General features: G+C 40.6%; 1 protein-coding gene across 2 annotated transcripts in view; it reads left to right on the top strand.

Moving 5' to 3' along the window:
- The window catches only part of ELOVL2 (ELOVL fatty acid elongase 2), a 62366-nt gene that overhangs the window by 21230 nt on the left and 21485 nt on the right, over positions 1-19651 (top strand). Inside the window, exon 1 of one of the 2 annotated variants that reach the window (XM_038584168.1) lies at positions 11399-11527. The exons of the other annotated variant lie outside the window; for it this stretch is intronic. Within the exon in view, the coding sequence (XP_038440096.1) occupies positions 11414-11527 (114 nt within the window). The 5' untranslated portion in view covers positions 11399-11413. Of the gene's footprint in view, positions 1-11398; positions 11528-19651 lie in introns of those variants that run through there. 2 annotated transcript variants of the gene reach the window in all.

The following is a 19651-nucleotide window of genomic DNA, read 5'->3' as shown; positions in this document are numbered from 1 at the left end:
TTGTTAATTGTGAAAGAGCTTTATTCTTCTCCATGTCCCCAAATTCAGAAACTGGTACAGTTCCAAGGTGTCCTGAATACAACTATCTGGCTTTGGATTAAATCTCCAAGGAGTTTTGTATTCACTCGGTACTTCCTGTGGACGTTAGAAGTTGTAGTAATCATTACAAGGATCTTGAATTACAACCTTAATGGTATTGTTATTAGCTTTTTTTTTTGGTTCCTTATGTATTCAGTAATCACTGAATGAGTTTATTTTCTATTGTGGAATTGACACTGTTTTCCTGTAGAGCAGATTTCATTTTATTCACTTGACACTGACAGTTATTTAGTATCTTTTAATGGGCCCAGAATGTTACGAAAGAACTATGTTTTTGGATTTTATTTCCATATTCTTGGAGAAAAGGCCATAATTTGCAAAGTAACTGGCAATAAACTAATATTATTATATCACTATTAAGAGTATTTATTTGTTTAGTAAAATTTCAGTTTCCTTAAACTTGGTAAATATCTATGGGACCGGTGAATTAATTCACAAATCATTTAAGCATCATGAATGTATTTTTAAGGTGTTTGAAGTCTATTTTTGAGACTTAACAGATCAAATATACTTACATCTTTGTTAACCAGGGACTGTTCTATGCCGCAGATACACATCTGAGCACAAGCTCACAGTTCTTCATATATATACTTTTTGTGTCTCACCAGTTCTTTCCCCAGCTCTTCACAAATTTCCTGTAGTATCCTCTATCTTTGACATACACCAATACCCACTGTTTTCAAGAGTTCTCTAGAATTCTGGTCAGTTATTTCAGGACATCTCTGGGGATACTTCGCTTGCTCAGATCCTCTTTAGTTGGGTAAGGCCAGTGCCACCATATCCACCAAACATCTGTCACTGCATCTATAGAATGCCTATTGCCAGCACTGCTGGCTGGTAGAGATCAGTGGTGCTTATGTCAGGTATCTCAGACTCTGCTGGGTACCACTGCTGATGCAAAGGAGCCTCGCAGGTACCAGATTCCATATGCAGTATTCTGTGGAAAAGTCAAGAATGGCAGTCTCTTCTTTGTGGGAGAGATTGCAAAGGACTCCTCTCTTGCAACTCCAAGGTCTTATGTAGGTTTAACTACATCTTCTCTTTTCATGACCACATTCTTTGTCCCTGGGGACCCAGCTGAACCATAAAGAAGCCCAAGTAACTGCTCTTAACATCACTGCATGTCCAAAGTTGTTACCAAGACGCCTTGTCAGTATCTGACCCCTCCACCACTGACAACTCCATAGAATGAGTTTTCTCCCAAGATGTCGTTCAGGCTCTTGTGCAAAGTGGGCTGCCCCATTGGCTTGCAGAGAATTCTGGAGCCAAGAGGTGAGCCAGCAGCACCACCAACAATGGAGATAGCAGGTGACTGAATGCATCGACGCCTGATAGCATCCTGGAAAAAAATTTTTTTTTATTTTTATTTATCTTTTGGAAAACTTTTTAAAAATATGTTACTGAAATTTGTTAATTTTGAAACATATTTATCTCTTAAAAATCTAGAACAAAAATATTTTAGAGTTCTGCTATTTGGCCTGCACTGCATCGTGGGTCTCTTTACCATTCTGGAATTACTGCTGCCTCAATATCCCTCTGCTTGAAAATATGGTGACACTTGATCAGATCTGTCAGTGTCTCTATTCTCTCTTCCTACTTCCAGCACTCTTTACTTGCCATGTAGGTTTCATGTACACATAATCCTGAGAACTCTCTAAACCCATCCAAAGAGGAGTGTTGTGAAAGGAAAAAGGTCAGAAGTGGACCCTTGAAGCCTTCTAGCCCTTTTCCTGGTAGGCTTTTGACAAACTCATCCACTTACTGCTACATGAATTCCGCAGGTGCTCATTGAGTGCCTGGTGTGTGCCAGGCACAGAGGATCTTGACCAGTTTGGGAGGAGAGTGGTTGGGGAAAACCAAAAGCCTGTCAGGAGTCCTCCAGGCAAAAGGAAGGGGAGCTGTGGTGCCACGTCCAGAGAAGGACGCCTTGGGGGAACTTCAGGTAATTAGGTATGCCTAGAGCCAAGGCTGCATGTGGGCTTTGGGAAGGAGGAGGCTTAGCAAAGTGAGTAGAGCTTGTTGGATTTTGGCCCATTCAGCCAAAGCACAATTATTTGCTGTTTTTAAAAATTCTTCGATTTTATGCCAAAGGAATGTTAATCCTCCTGCAACATTCAGTTGGATGCCAAGAAATCGAGGTTAAAATGCATAGTGTAGGCGTCTCCTCTGCCTCAGTGTGGTCCACTAATAAGGTGGCTTTCCTTCCACTGAGCTCTCTACTGGGTTATTTGCACTCTACCAAAATATTGATCATAACAGTAAAACAATGAGGTTGTCATTAGACTAGGCTTGCTCTGAGGCTTTGATTTTTGTATGATTTTTAGCCTACTAGAGAGGAGGTATCCTATTTTACTGTTAACAAAATTGTAATCTGGCCAGTACTCTGAGGACGGCCTCCTGCAAACCCACTGAGGGAAGTCCCTTGTGGGCTTATTTGTTTTGATCGAAGCAAAATCCTCTTAGTGTGGGAGTAGGTCATTCTTCAGCCAGACACCCTTTCCTCTCGTGTGTGTTTGTGGCCAAAGCAGAGTGGAGTAACTAAAGAGCTGGAAGGTCCTCTTGCAGCCTTCTCCAAGCATCCCTAAGGCCCTGCAGAGGAATATTAGCGTAGGCGGCTCCTGATCTTTTGAAGATAGTTGAATTTTGGTAACTTGGCATATTTAATATAAGATTCAAGTGTATCTTGAAGCCAAACACTGCCAGTTACTGTGAAGAATTGGGCGGGCTGATGACTGTTTTTTTCCAGCTTTGAGATATTATTGACATATGACTTTATGTAAGTTTAAGGTGTACAATGTGATGATTTTATGCATTGCGAAATGATTACCACTACAGCATTAGCTGACGCCTTTATCCTGTCTCATAATCTTTTCCAAGATGAAAACATTTAAGATCTACTCTTAACTCCCAAGTATTTGGTACATTATTATAAACTGTATTCACAGTGCTGTGGGTTAGAAGCCCAGAACTTGTTAGTTAGCTTGAGGGCCCCAGAGTCCAGGGCCCCCAAGGTTCATCTGAGTTGTTATAAGGACAGGGTTTCTTTCTTTTTCATAGCTTAATAATCCATTGAGCCTATATACCACATCCCCTTTATCCGTTCATCTGTTGACAGATGCTTAGATTGTTTTCCATACCTTAGCTATTATGAATGTATGCATACTAATAGCTGCAGTGAAAATAGGGGCACAGATAGCTTTGGTATCTTGTTTTCATTCCCTTTGGAATGAAACTTGTATGTCCACAAGTGAGCTTGCTGGATCATGGTAGTTTTAATTTTTTGAGGGACCCTTTTCATAGTGGCTGCATCAATTTGCATTTCTACCAACAGCATGAGTCTATTCAGTTCCTCTCTCCATTCTTTTTTTTTTTTTTTTAAGATTTTACTTATTTATTTATGAGAGAGAGGGAGAGAGGCAGAGACACAGGCAGAGGGAGAAGCAGGCTCCATGCAAGGAGCCGGACGTGGGACTTGATCCCGGGACTACAGGATCATGCTCTGGGCTGAAGGCAGGCACTAAACCACTGAGCCATGCAGGGATCCCCCTCTCTCTATTCTTTGAATCAGGTGGTTTTTGTGCTGAGTCGTGTGATTTCTTTATGTATTTTTGGGGTATTAACGCTTTACCAGATCTATGATTTGCAGATTTTGTTACTGTTTCTTCTGTTTTGCAGAAGTTTTCCAGTTTGATATAGTACCACTTATTTTTGCTTTTGTTGCTTGTGCTTTTGGTGTCATCCAAAAAAAAAGTGTTGCCAAGAGCAGTGTCAAGGAGCTTTTTGCTTGTGGGTTTTTTTTTTTTTTTTTTTTTTTTTTTTTTTAGGAGTTTTATGGTTTCAAGTCTTAAGTTTAAATCTTTAGCCCATCTTGAGCTAATTTTTTGTGAGTATTGTAAGAGAGAGATCCAGTTTCAGTCCTTTTCATGTAGTTACCCAGTTTTTATCCACTACTTATTGAAGAGACCATGCTTTATTTATTGAGTATTCTTTTTCCCTTGTCAGATGTTCATTGACTATATATGAGAGGGTTTATTTTTAGGCTTTTGCTTCTGTTCCATTGGACCATGTGTTTGTTTTTATGCTGGTATCATACTGTTCTGATTACTATGGCTGTGTGGTATAGTTCAAAGTATAATTCAAGATGTTTGATGCATCCAGCTTTGGTCTTCTTTCTCAGAATTGATTTGGCAATTTGGGATCTTTGTGGTTCCATACAAATTTTAGGATTTCCTTCCTATTTCTGTGAAAAATACCATAGGAATTTTGATAGAGACTGCACTGAATTTGTAGATGACTTTGGAGGGTATGAACATTTTTACAATATTAATTCTTCTGATCCATGAATGTGGGGCATTGTATTTGCATCTTCTTCAGTTTCTTTCATCAACATTTTAAGAGTTCTCAGTGTACAGATACTTCACTTTGTTGGTTAATTTTTTCCTAAGTATTATTTTTAATGCCATTGTAAATGGGATTATTTTATTTTTTCATATGTTTTGTTGTTAGTGTGTAGAAATGCAACTCTGTTGATTTCTGTCTCTTGCAGCTTTACTGAATTTGTTAATTAGCTCTTACAGTAGGTTTTTGATGGGGTCTTTAGGATTTTCTATATATAAAATCCTATCCTCTGCAGACAAAGACTTCTTCCTTTCCTCTTTGGATGTTGTTTATTTTTCTTGCCTGATTGCTTTGGCTAGGATCCTAGTACTATGTGCAATAAGAATGGTGAGAGTGGGGGGGATCCCTGGGTGGCTCAGCGGTTTAGCGCCTGCCTTTGGCCCAGGGTGTGATCCTAGAGTCCCGGGATCAAGTCCCACGTCGGGTTCCCAGCGCGGAGCCTGCTTCTCCCTCCTCCTGTGTCTCTGCCTCTCTCTCTCTCTCTCTATGTCTATCATAAATTAAAAAAGAAAAAAAAAAAGAATGGTGAGAGTGGGCACCCTTGTCTTATTTCTGATTTTAGAGGAAAAGCTTTCAAACCTTTCACCATTGAATATAATGTTGGCTGTAGGCTTGTCATAAATGGCCTTTATTGTGTTGAGATATGTTTCTTCTTACCAGTTGAGCATTTTTAACATAAAAGTATGTTGTATTTTGCCAAAGGCTTTCTCTGCATCTATTGAGATAGAATTTTTATTTTTTGTTCTGTTGATGTGATATGTCACATTTACTGATTTGTATGTATTGAACCATCCTTGCAACCTGGGAATAAATCCTACTTGGTCATATATCATATATGATTCTTTTAAGGTGCTGTTGAGTCCAGTTTGCTAATATTTTGTTTTGAGAAATTTGCATCTATATTCCTCAAGGATATTAGTCTGTATTCTTTTCTTATAGTTTCTTATCTGGCTATGGTATCAGGATAATTCTGGCCTTGTAAATTGAGTTTGGGAGGGCCCAGCCTTCATTTTTTGGAAAAATCTGAGAGAATTTGCACTAATTTTTCTTTAAGCATTTGGTAGAATTCATCAGTGATATCATCTGGTTCTAGGCTTTTCTGTGTTTGAGGGGTTTTGATTACTGATTCATTCTCCTTACTCCTGTTAGTTTGTTCATATATCCATTTCTTCATGGCTTAATCTTAGTAGGTTGTCTTTAGGAAATCATCCATTTCGTGTAGGTTATCCAGTTTGTTGTACAGTTCTTAGTAGTCTTTCATGATTATTTGTGTGTCTGTGACGTCAGTTCTGATGTCTCCTCTTTCAGTTACGATTTTGAGTTCTGTCTTTTCTGAGTTAGTCTAGGTAAAGGTTTGCCAATTTTATCTTCTGAAAAAGAAAAATAGCTTTGTCCTGATTAACCACTAATCTTTTTGTATCAATACAAAATAATAAAATACATATTTGAAAATTTAAGTTATCTGTCATGTACTTGGTCAAGAATTGCACACAGGGTTATATTTTTTGGTTTATATCATGATACCATCTATTTCATCTCATATGAATATTTTATTCATCTTTTATTTCATATGAGATTCATCTTTTATTTCATATGAATAGAAAGAGACCAACCTATTCAAAACTGTGATTGTTAGGTATTTTTGTTGTGACTTAAGAAGGAAATTGTACAACTTTCTTTGATAGTTATTCCATTAACAGTATTTCTGTTTTTAGTTGTAATATTTCAGTTATACAATTAGTATATCACTAGTGATTTCTTATTAAAAACTAAGACATTAGATATATACAGAGTAAAGAGTTATTAGTCTCTCTTTCCCTTCACCCACTCCCTGCCCCATGTCATTCTCCTCCCCACAGGTAATTGCTATTAATAATTTAACATGTGCCCTTCCAAAATTTTTCCTGTATATGTATATACTTGTACATATACACGCATAGGCAGATAGATTGAGGTTTGTTAAATTTTTTATTTAAACCAAATCTGATAACGTGGAGTTTGTATTGTATTTTACATTAGGTGAGTTCAAACCATGATTTCTTTTCGTACACAGTCATTCTGGAGGGCGTTCTTTAAGGCTGTCTTTTTTTTCTTTTTACTCAGTGTCTTAGCCAATTCAAACAGTCATAATAAAAGAGCAGAGACTAGCGGCTAAACAGTAGAAGTTCATTTTTTCACATTTCTGGAGCCTAAAGTCCAGCTCAGGTGGTAACGTGGTCATGTTCTGGCAGAGGCGCCCTTCCTGACTTAGAGACTGCCTTTTTGTTGTGCCCGGCATGGCTGAGAGGGAAAGCAAACTCTCTAGGGATCCTGCAGAGAAGGGCGCAAAGCCCTCATAAGGGTTCCACCCTCAAGATCTCATCTAAATCTACTTCCCCAAACCGTCCTCCAAATACGATCACACTGGGCGATGAATTTGGGGGGAGATAAACATTCTATCCATAACACTCTGATTTGTGCAACTTTGTTTTATTAGTAATTTTATTAAAGGTGCCAAAACTTTAAGACACACTAAGTTTAAAAAGAAAATTTTATATATATATATATACATATATATATACATATATATATATATTTAGAAATTTGGAAAACCTTTTTCAAACTTTGATATAGTTAACATAATAACATAAAATGTTGTATTACTTTCAAGTGTACAATATAATGATTTAACAATTCCATACATCACCCAGTGCTCATCATAAGTGTACTCTAACTCCCATCACCTGTTCCACCCAGCCCTCACCCCCTCTCCCCTCTAGTAATCACTGTTTGTTCTCTATAGTTGTCAATTTTTTTTCTTTGATTATTAACTTTCTTAAATTCCACATGTAAGTGAAATGTGGTATTTGTCTTTCTCTGTTTTATTTCACTTAGTATTATACCCTCTAGATCCATCCATGTTCTTACAGGTTGCAAGATTTCATTCATTTTTATGGCTGAATAACATTTCTTTGTATATATATTTATTACATCTCATTTATCCATTTGTCTATCAATGGACATTTCAGCTGCTTCCATAATTTGGATATTATCAATAATGCTACAATAAACAGAGGGGTGCATGTAGCTTTTTAAGTTAGTGTTTTGTTTTCTTTGGGCAAATACCTAGTAGCAGAATTACTGGGTCATATGATAATTCTGTTTTTAATTTTTCTGAGGAACCTCCATACTGTTCTCTACAGTGGCTGCACCAGTTTGCAATCTCACCAACCATGCACAAGGGTTCCTTTTTCTCCACATCCTCACCAGCACTTGATTCTTGTGCTTTTGGTTTTAGCCATTCTGACAGGCGTGAGGGGGATACCTCATTGTGGTTTTGATTTGCACTGAGCATGGAGCCTGCTTAAGATTCTCTCTCCCTCTTCCTCTGCCTGCCTCCCCACTCCCACCCCCCAATGCATGCATTCTCTCTAAAAGAACAAAAAACAAAAAAAACAAAAACTATGGCTCAAAACTCTATGATCCAGCAATTGCACTACTTGGTATCTGCCTGAAAAATACAAAAACAGTAATTCAAAGGGATGCACGCACCCCTAAGTGTTTAGCAGTATTATTACGATAGCTATGTTATGGAAACATCCCAAGTGCCCATTGATAGATGAATGGATAAAGAAGTGTGGTGTATATATACACACACAATGGAATATTACTCAGCCATAAAAAGAATTAATTCTTGCCATTTGTAACAACATGGATGGAACTAGAGTGTATAATGCTAAGGAAAATAAGAGAAAGACAAAGACCATATGATTTCACTCATGTGAAATTTAGGAAACAAGCAAAAGGGGAAAAAAAAGACAAACCAATAAATGGACTAACTATAGAGAACAAACAGATGGTTATCAGAAGGAGGGTGGGGAGGGATGGGGAAATAGATGATGAGTTTTAAAGCATGCACTTGTGATAAGCACTGGGTGATTAAAATAAAAATTTAAAAAACCTTAAAATAAAAAAATATAGATCTTTTAAAGTGTTCTTTGGCCCCAAATACAAAGCTGTATCATTTACCCTTGCCAAAACTTTAACTTCCCATTAAAAAAATGACAATAAATAAAATTTTTTATCACTACTTTTTGTCATTTTAATTACTTATGTGTCTTGGTGTGGATCTCTTTGGCTTGATTTTGTGAGGGGTGGTGCTCTGGGCCTCCTAGACCTGGATACTTGTTTCCTTCCCCATACTTGGAAAGTTTTCATCTATAATTTCTTCAAATAGATCTTCTGCCCGTTTTTCTCTCCTTCCTCCTAATGGGATCCCTATAATGTCAATGTTGTTAAGCTTGATGGTGTTGCTGAGTTCCCTTCAGGTATTCTTATTTGTTATTGTTTTTCTCTTGTTCCACTCGATTGCTTTCTATTACTCTCTTCTTCTAGTTGCTGATCCATTCTTTTGCTCCCTCTAGTCTACTATTCATCTAGTATATTTTTAATTTTATTTATTGAGTTCTTCATCTCTGGTTCATTTTAATGCTTTTTTTTTTTCTATCTCTTTGTTGAAGGTCTCACTGAAATCCTCCATTCTTCTCAAGCCCAGAGAGTATCTTTATGACCAATATTTTAAATGCTTTATTAGGTATGTTACTTAATATCTGTTTTGTATAGCTCTTCTGCGATTTTTAAAAAAATATTTATTTATTCATGAGAGAGAGGGAGAAGCGCACTCCTTGCAGGGAGCCCAATGCAGGACTTGATCCTTGGACCGGGATCACACCCTGAGCCAAAGGCAGACTCTCAGCCACTGAGCCACCCAGGCATTCCTTTTCTGCGATTTTTGTTCTGTTCTTTCATATGGGACATATTCCTCTGTCTCCTTATTTTACCTAATCCCCTATGTCTGTTTCTGTGCGTTAGGAAAGTCAGCTATGTCTCCTTCTCTGGAAAGTACTGGCCTTATGAAGAAGACATCCTGTAGTGCCTTGCATTGCAGTGTCCCATTTATCAGAACCTGGCATTTTACGGATGTCTCCTATGTGTATTGCATGCACCCTCATCTGCCTTTAGTCTATTTACAATGGTTCTCTTTGCCCTCCTGGGCAGGGTTCAGTCCCTGTGGTGTTAGTGGGTCAGTGTGGGGCCACTTTGGGCTTGAGTTGAGTCAGACCAGGCATAGGCCAGGATGCAGTAGCACCAAACTGCAGGCTGCTCTCCCTGTGTTGTCTCCTGTGAAGCTTTTGACTGTGACCAGGGCCTGCAGTCAAACCAGATGTCTGCCCCCAGCCAATGGCTGGGGCTGCAGTAGGACTGGTGTGTGTGGTTCTCTTCCCCTCACCGCAGCGTAGGAGTCACTTTGGAATGATATGTTCTGGCCCAGGACATATTGAAGGGGGCAGGTCCACAGAAATATGAGGGGTTGGGGAGGAAAGTGGCACCTGCCAGCACATTTGTTCTTGGAGAAGTCTCCTAAAGATCCCTGCCTGTCCAGCACGTGCTCTGAAATGAGTATGTACATCTATTTCCCTTATATCCTGGGGGTTTTTCAAACTGCTGCTGCTTCTCTGTATCTCTGTGGGCTGTTTGTTGTGCTGTCTTTTCAAGGTTGAGAACTCCGTTTCCTCTCACCCTCTGGCTCTCCCAGAGCCAGCATTCTGACTTTTCAAGTTCCAGGTGTGAGGCCCTACTGATTATAAGAACTCACGAAGTTAAGTCTCTCTGATTTTCAAAGCCAAATATAGGGATTTGTCCCCAGTGTGGGTCCCCTGTGTCTGGGGTGTCTGGTCTGGGGTCTCCTCTCCCTTCCCTATACCTATGGTATCCCTTCCTCCCAGGGACAGTCTAGTCTCATGGGTCAGTTTTGCTCCTGACTGCATTCCCACCTTTCCAACTCTTTTTGACGTGGCCTCTTCTCTGCATTAGCTGTAGAGGCGTTAAGAGTGTTAAAGGATCTTTCATGGGCAGCCCGGGTGGCTCAGCGGTTTAGCACTGCCCTCAGCCCAGGGCCAGATCCTGGAGACCCAGGATTGAGTCCCACATCAGGCGCCCCACAAGGAGCCTGCTTCTCCCTCTGCCTGTGTCTCTGCCTCTCTCTCTCTCTCTCTCTCTCTCATGAATAAATAAATTTTTAAAAAATCTTAAAAAAAAAAATCTTTCACAATGTACTAGATCGCACATATGAAAATACAGGTAGGCGAGCAAAGTAATATGAAATGTTAAGATCAAGGGAATACCATAGAGGTTTACAACAACAAGAGTTTCATTAATTCATTCAGTAAGTGTTAAGCTCCCGTTATATGCCAGGGGATCCAGTGGCCTCTCGGAGGCCTCTTGGAGGAGCCAGACAGGAAACCCCCTAGCCAGTGAAAGTTTGTATGATAAGTGCTATCCAGGAAAAACAGAGCGGGTAAGGACATAGAGAAGGTTCCACATCGCAGATCAGGACACCACAGAGCAGATGCTTTCCTCCTCCCTCTGTAATTAGGCCCCTGAGGATGAATCTGGGAAGCGCAGACGAGTTTCCATTTGACCAGATACTGAGTGACTGAGCTGAAGAACCCTGTGAGGGAAGTGGAACAAAGCAAACAAAACTGCAGTAATCGGTTCTGTTCTGAATAAACTTTTCATCTCCTTAATCAGGGGAAACTATCCTATAGCCTCGGGGTTCCACAGGCTGCAGATAAAATCCACCCTCTCTTTTTCTTTTTTTTGGTCAGCTTATTGTCCTGAGAAGTACTGCGCACTGGAAACCTAACCTGAGCTGCACCCCAGCTCTGAGCCCTCCCCTTCTCCGTCCCCCCAAGGTGTGGGAGACACGGGTTGATACTGAATGCCTTTCCCATTTCCCATAGCATCATCAGCCTTGAACTCCCAGCCTCAATCTCCACATCTGTAAATTGGGAAAGACAGACAGACAGCTGGCCAGGGTTATTGTCGAAATCCCGGCCTGGACGTGAGTGTCTGATGACCAGGCGCTGTTACCATTATGCACCGTCATGGCTCATTTATATTTCTCCTCAGATGTGGCAAGTATGTTCCCCCAGATGCCTCACAGCCTGACTCAGAGGGCCTCAGTCCCCTGAAGACCCCAAGACAAACGGTAACAATCCAGAGTTCCCCTACAGGAGTGAGACTCCGCCAGCGGGTTCAGGTGCGGCCTAGCTTGGCTGCTCCCTGCCGGCCCGCGCTGGGAGGCCAATGAGGCGCGCGGGGGCCTGTGGGTGTCAAATCCGCACAGTGGCCCATTCTGTGGGCTCAGCTGCGTGAAAGCTGGAGGATTTCTGTGTCCGCTTTTAGTCACTCTCTCCACTTCCTAGTCTCCCTCACAAATGTAAACACATTCCGATTCTTCAGACGTGGGAGACGCGGGCTGGGAACCGTCCCTAAGGGTCGGCCCAGAGAAGCGTCAACGTGAGACCGCCACCGAGCCTCACTGTGTGACAGCACTGGGCTTTGTGCCCCTCGTCTCTGGGAGGCCCCGTCTCCCCGTCTCCCTGTTCGCCTTGACCCCGAGGGGCCCGGGAGGGTTTCCGGGCTGCGTCTGGTCTCGTTAGTCTGAGGAGGATACGTTCCTGAGCTGCTTGGATCCCCCCATTTCCTCACCTGCCATCATCAGATGCTTCAGGTTTCCTTTTCTCTGAAATGCACTTTTTTTTTTTTTTTTTAAGGCAAGGATTCAGATACTGCGTCTTCTTACAAACTCAACAGTCTGTCTCGTGACCTTAATGACCTTTGCTCATTTTTAAAAGAAAGGAGGAAGGAGTCGGTGGTGGAAGTGACTATATTCTGATTGAATAAGCGTCTTTAAATTGTTCTATAAAATAGTATCGACAAAATAGGACAGACACCAGGATCTTGAAGCGCCGCGTCAGACAAGATAACGGCCATGCGTGATAGACGCTAAAACAAAAGGCCTGAAGCGTCAGTAAAGACAGGAGTGTGAAGGAGGAGGGAGCCAAGGCATGCTGGTGGGGCATGTGGAGTGGGAGGGAGGGGGAAGAGGAAGGAAGAGGAAGGGGTGGGAGTCCCGGTGAGCACTGTGCTGGCAGGAAAGGAGGTGTGCTTTTCATGCCTCTCCTGTTCCCAAGTAGTCTCAGAAAAGGGTGGCTGAGGCAGGAGTGCGGGGCCAGCCTGTCCCCCAGCACTGCCAGGTGCGTGGCACGTAGCCAGGAAGACCATCTCCACTTTGTGTAAGGAGTGAGCCCAGTGGGTTTGCCTCAGATGGGCCCCACAGCCTCCAAGTGGTGGTCGCTCCTGCGGGTAGGGCTACGCATGGCGTGAGGGGTGATGGTGGCAGGTACGGTGCATGTCGCGCGATGGGTGGTGGCTAGCTTGCTCTGAGTGCTGGCTCTTCCGGTAGATACATCTATTTCTGGTGCTCTTGATTCTTTTCTGTAAATCCTTTCCATATGGAATCATTTCCCTTTGGCACCAAGAACATCTTGAGCAACTGCACTGTAGTGCAGTTGTGCCCGCTACAAATTCTCTCACACATCATATGAAAATGTCCTTACTTCACCTTCATTTTTGAAGGATATTCTTTCTAGTTTTACCCTCTAGTCCCCAAGCAACCACTCATTTGCTTTCTTGTCACATATATATTTATATTTCCTAGAATTTCATGCAAAGGGAAACAGTATGTATGTTCTCTCTCTTTCTGTGTCTCTGTCTAGCCTCTTTAATGCAGCATTGTAACTTTGAGATCCATCCGTACTCTATGTGCATCAATAGTTCTTTTATTTTGCTCGGTAGTATTTCCTTGTATAGATACGCCACGACTTACCCATTCACCTGTTGGGACATTTGGGAGGTTTCCGCTCCTTAGTTATTAAAAATTAAGCTGCCATGAATATTTGTGTCCAGGTCTTTGCAAGGTTATATGCTTTATGTTTTCCTTGGGTAAATATACCTAGAAGTAGTATGCTGGATCATGTGGTAGGTGAATGTTGATGTTTTTGCCAAACCACTAAACTGTTTTTCAATGTGGTTGCATCATTTTACATTCTTTGTGGCTTGGTAAGCAAGAAGGGATACACAATTAAATCTCAACTTCTAATCTTTCCATGCTTCAGCCATTGTTATACGCAGCCATAAATTAAATTTAAAGTCACGGAACATTCCACTGGGTATTTACCCAAAGAAAACAAAAAAGGCACTAATTTGAAAAGATATATGCACCCCTCTGCTTGTTGCACCACTATTAACAACAGCCAAGATATGGAAGCAACCCAAGTGTCCATCAGTAAATGAATGGGTAAAGAAGATGTGCTATATCTACAGTGGAATACTGTTCAGCCATAAAAAATGAGATCTTGCCATTTGTGACAACATGAATGGACCTAAAGGGTATTCCTAAGTGAAAGAAGTGTGGCAGAGAAAGATAAAGCCCATATGATTTCACTTAGATGTAGAATTTAAAAAACAAAACAAAAAAGCAGAAACAGGCCCACAGAGAACAAACTGAGGGGAGGTGGGTGGGCGTTGGGCGAAATGGATGATGGGGAGTAGGAGATACAGGCTTCCAGTTATGGAATGAATAAATAATTGGGTTGAAAGATACCACATGGGGAATATAGTCAGTGATATCGTCATGGTGGTGGTCGGTGAGGGATGGTAGCTACACTCGTGGCGAGCCTAGCCTAGCCTATTGAGTTGTCAGATCCCTATGTCGTGTGCCTGAAACTAATGTAGCATTGTGTGTCACCTGTATATTAATAAAATAAAGTCTTGGAACATGGCTTTACTATGTGGGCAGGAGGAAATCCCTGGAGTTGTTCTAGAAGTGGGGTTGGAGAATTGTTTGGTAGAGAATTGTTGGCCTGGGGAACCTGGAACATAGGCTGGAGGGGACACCATGGCCAGGGGTGGGCATCTTCCTTGGCTCATCGGGTTTCCTGTGTAGAGGGGCATGGCCTAGGGATGGCCAGTGTGGGGCCCTCGAAAGTATGGAGTTCAGGACAGCATTCCTCTTCCTAGGTATAAGGGCAGTACTGTCCCCTTCTCTTCTAATCTGTCCAAATAAGATTTTTTTTTTTTTTTTACTTGAAAGAGGGAGAGAAAGCATGAGTGGAGGGAGAGGGAGAGATAGACTCCCCACTGACCAGGGAGCCTGATGCAGGACTCGATCCAAGGACCCTGGGATCATGACCTAAGCTGAAGGCAGAGGCTTAACCAACTGAGCCACCCAGGCACCCCCCCAAATAACCATCTTTTAAAAACGTGCCATAAATCCTCACGCTTGCAGGGGCTTCCATTATTGTGGCAGTTCTGCATGTCTCCTCCTCCTCCTCCTCCCCCTCCGCCTCCGTCATTTGCTGTTTGCCTTTCTTGGTGTCTCCCACTTTCACAATTTGTGAGCTTCAGAGTCGACCACTATGTCCTTTTTGTCCTCCTGTGTCTGACAAAAGTGTCAGTACATAATGGCTGTTAGTGTAGGCTGAGTGACTGAAGTGCTGCATGTCACTTTTTGTTGATTTTTCTTAGCTCCTGGGTTACCGTGTTCAGACGTCTTAGGAAACCACCCAGCGCGCTTGTGCCATAGAACCTAGCGTGCGGCTGCACACTCCCACGCCGTGCCAGGTGTTCATCCTTAGCTGACTGATGAGCCCCAACCTCTGTACTCAACCCTTGTGTTTTACTAATCCGGAATAAATTTTCATTTGTTCTTCTAATCGCCTCTCATTATCTTATCATTGTCATTTTAGATTGCATCCTTACTAACTGTATTAAATAACCTAGAAATAAAGAGTTCATTTTTATTCAGGTTTCTGATTTTCCCAGTATTAGTTTTATTTCCTTCTGTTACATGGGTCAGTAGAGACCCTGGGCGTAAGCATTTCCCAAGTGAGTCCTGTCTCAGTCTATTTGCACCTGCTGATTCTTCTTCCTGAAATGCTTTTTCTTCCCTTCTCCATCTAGAAGGTGTCCTAGAGCGTCTCAGAACTCAGCAACAGCAGCATCTCTTCCTGGAAGGCTTCTCTTTTTAAGAGACCTATATTTGATTTCCTACATCTGTGTACTTTTGTTCATTTCAGGGGTACGACATAGTAATTCAGCACTTACATATATATTGCAAAATGATCACCACAATAAATCTGATTAACATACATAGTTACAATTTTTTGTGATGAGAACTTTTAAAATTTTTCTTAGTGACTTTCAAATACACAGTACAATATTAATTGTAGTCATGCTATAGATTTATGTCCCAAGATTTATTAATTTTACATGGAACTTTGTGCCCACTTTGCCCACCCCCACACTGCTGCCTGTGGTAACCACCAATCTGTTCTTTGTATCCATGAATTTAGGACTTTGGTTTCTGGTGTTTTAGATTCCACATATAAGTGAGATCATCTCTTGTCTTTCTCTGTCTTATTTCACTTAGCATGATGCCTTCAGGGTCCATCAATGTTGCCGGAAATGACAAGATTTCCTTCCTTTTTATGGCTGAATATTTTCCTCCTCTATGTTCTTACAGTACATACCTGCAGCTTCTCTTGTCTTTAAGACATTAATATTGTAATTATTGATGTACTTTTCCTGTAAAGATGAGTACCATGTCTCATTTGACTTCATATTTCAGCATCTAACATGGTGCTGGCACATAGTAATGTTCAGATAATTAGTTAATGAATCAATATGTTAATGTCTAAAAAACTGGGATATCCCTTCTATTTTTATTTATTGAAGTATGATTTAGATACATTATATTAATTTCACATGTACAATATATTGATTCAATTCTATACATTGCTCACCATGATAAATGTAGTCACTATCTGTCACCATACGACGTTATTACAGTGTTGTTGACTGTATCCCTTATGCTGCACTTTTTATCCCCGTGACTTTTTTATAACTGGAAATTTGTTCCTCTTAATCCTATATATTTCACCTGTCCTCCCCCTGCCTCCCCTCTGCAACTACCAGTTTGTTCTCTGTATCTAAGAGTCCTTTTTTTGTTTTGTTTTGTGTTTTAGATTCCACGTATAAGTGCAACCATATGGTATTTGTTTTTCTTTGTCAGATTCAGCATAATACCCTCTAGGTCCATCAGTATTGTCACTGATGGCAAGATGTCTCTTTTTTATGGCTGAATGATATTCCATCGCATATATACACCACATCTTCTTTAACCATTCATATATTGATGAATACTTGGGTTGCTTCCTTATCTTGGGTATTGTAAATAATGGCGCAGTAAACATAGGGGTGCACGTAATTTTTCAAACTAGTGTTTTGGTTTTCTTTGGGTAAATGCTGAGTAATGGGATTACTGGGTCATACGGTATTTCAGTTTTAACTTTGGGGGGAACCTCCATACTGTCCTTTACAACGGTTGCACCAGTTCAATTTCCCCACCAGCAGTGCGTGAGGGTTCCCGTTTCTCCACATCCTTACCAACACTTAATTCTTGTCTTTTTGATAGTAGCCATTCTGACAGGTTTGAGGTGATAATCTTCCCTGTGTTTTCAGTTGGTTTTCCCTGACAGTTAGTGATGTTGAGCATCTTTTCATGTGTCTTTTGGCCATCTGTATGTCTTCTTTGGAATAATGTCTATTCACATAGTCTGCCCATTTTTAAATTAGAGTATTTGTTTTGGGGTGTGGCATTGTATGTGTTTTTTATATATTTTGGATATTACCTCCTTACCAGATAGATTATTTGAACATACCTTCTCCCATTCAGTAGATTGTCTTTTTGTTTTTTTTTTTAATTTTTATTTATTTATGATAGTCACAGAGAGAGAGAGAGGCAGAGATACAGGCAGAGGGAGAAGCAGGCTCCATGCATCGGGAGCCCGACATGGGATTCGATCCCGGGTCTCCAGGATCGCGCCCTGGGCCAAAGGCAGGCGCCAAACTGCTGCGCCACCCAGGGATCCCTAGATTGTCTTTTTGTTTTGTTGGTTTCTCTTTTGCTGTGCAAAATCTTATTTTGGTATAGTCCCAGTAGTTTATTTTTGCTTTTGCCTCCCTTGCCTGAGGAGACAGATCCAAAAATATATTGCTAAGGGCAATGCCCAAGAGATTACTGCCTATGTTTTCTTCTATGCATTTTATGATTTCAGGTCTCATATTTAGGTCTTTAATCCATTTTGAGTTTAGTTTTGTGTATGGTGTAAGAATGTGGTCCACTTTTACCGGACACATATAGCTGTCCAATTTCTCTAGCAGCCTTTATTGAAAAGACTGTCTTCTCCCATTGTACATTCTTGCCTCTTTTGTCATAGATTAATTGACCATATAGGTTTGGGTTTATTTCTAGGCTTTATTCTGTTCTGTTGATCTCTGTGTTTGTTTGTTTTTTTTATGCTAGTACCATACTGTTTTGATTACTATAGCTTTGTGGTATGTCTTGAAATTTGAAACTGTGGTACCTCTAACTTTGTTCTTAAGGTCCTTTTGTGGTTCCATACAAATTTCAGTATTACTCTATTTCTGTGAAAAACACAACTGGTATTTTGCATAGTAACTGCATTGAATCTATAGATTGCTCTGGGTAGAATGGACATTTTAGCAATATTCTCCTAGTGCATGAGCATGGTCTATCTTTCCATTTGTTTGTGTCATGTTCAATTTCTTTCTTCAGTGTCTTATAGTTTGCAGTGTTTAAGTCTTTCATCTCCTTGGTTAAATTTATTTCCAGATAGTTTATTCTTTTTGGAACAACTGTAAATTGGAGTGTTTTTTAAATTTCTTTTTCTGCTACTTCACTAGCGTATAGAAATGCAACAGATTTATGTATATTAATTTTGTATTTTGTGACTTTACTGATTTATTTATCCATTTTAAGGGATTTTGGTGGAGTCCTAGGATTTCCTATCTATAGCATCATGTCATCTGCAAATAATGACAGTTTTACTTCTTTCTTACCAATTTGGTTGCCTTTTACTCCTTTTTCTTGTCGGGTTCCTGCAGCTACAACTTCATAGTACCACGATGAATAAGTGTCCTGAGAGTGCACCTCTTTGTCTTGTTCTTGAGCTTAGAGGAAAAGCATTCAGCTTTTCACTATCAAGTATACTGTTAGCTCCTAGTGGGTTTTTCCAATATGGCCTTTATTATGTTGAGGTATGGGTCCTCTAAACCCACTTGGTTGAGAGTTTTCATCATGAATGGATGTTGCATTTTATCAAATGCTTTATCAGAATCTAGTGAGATGATCATATGGTTTTTATTCTTCCTCTTGTTAATGTGATGTATCAGATTGATTTGCAAATATCAAACCACTGTTGCATCTCTGGAATAAATTCCACTTGTTTGTAGTAAATGATCCTTTTAATGTGTTGTTGGAATTGGTTGCTAATATTTTGTTGAGGATTTTTGTGTCTATGTTCATCAGAGCTATTGGCCTGCAGGGATTTTAGTTGTTGTTGTTTTGTTTTTTTGTAGCGTCATCTGGTTTTGTTATCCGGGTAATGGTGTGGAATGCCCTTTGTTATTCATTTTTTTCCACTCTGCTGTCTCTCCATATCTTCCCCTCTCTTTTCTTTTATTTCTGGTCTTCACTGTGACTAAATTTCTACAACATTACAGAACGAATACAAGCTTTGTGACCTTTAGAGTTTTCTTAGACCTACAGATGTGAGAAAATGGATTTTGACCATAGCAAACAGACTGAAAAAGTTTAAACATGTGTGGGTGGATGTGGCAATGAAAGGAAGATTTCACTGGTATTTGTTAGGAGGGTGGGTTCATCACTGAGGTCAACATTCTTTGCTCAAGAATGAGAGGCTTCAGGACAGGTCTGCTCTTTTCTAATGGCAACATAAATCTTACTGAGTCACACTGAGATGTGCGGTAGGTGAACCTTCTCAAGTCTAGAGGTTTCCCAAGATGTCCTTCAAGGAAGCCGAAAGACTGTGTAAAAACTTCCAAGCTTGTTTTAGCCCAGATACTTTTTATAGAGCTACTAAGGGCCTAATACATGGCCAGGTATAGGTGCTAACAGATGTCAGCCACTACTCCGCATCCTGTCTTCCAAGCTTCCTAAAGTCCCCAAAAACCTAAGATTCCCTAAAATTTTCTCAGGATCAAAGTCACAAATAAGAAATAGGTGTAAATGGTAGGTGCCAGTCACCAAAAGTATAGATCTTTTCAGATGCCAGTAAGTTAATTCTCTTTGGCACTTATACTTTGAGAATGAGATGCTTTAACTGCACTCCAGCTATTGATTATAGAGAATGAATGGTCTAGAGGAATGTCCCAAGGGCTGTCA

The sequence above is a fragment of the Canis lupus genome, chromosome 35 (genome assembly GCF_011100685.1).
Source record: "Canis lupus familiaris isolate Mischka breed German Shepherd chromosome 35, alternate assembly UU_Cfam_GSD_1.0, whole genome shotgun sequence".
Classification (NCBI taxonomy): Eukaryota; Metazoa; Chordata; class Mammalia; order Carnivora; family Canidae; genus Canis; species Canis lupus.
This window is presented reverse-complemented; position numbering and strand designations above follow the sequence as displayed.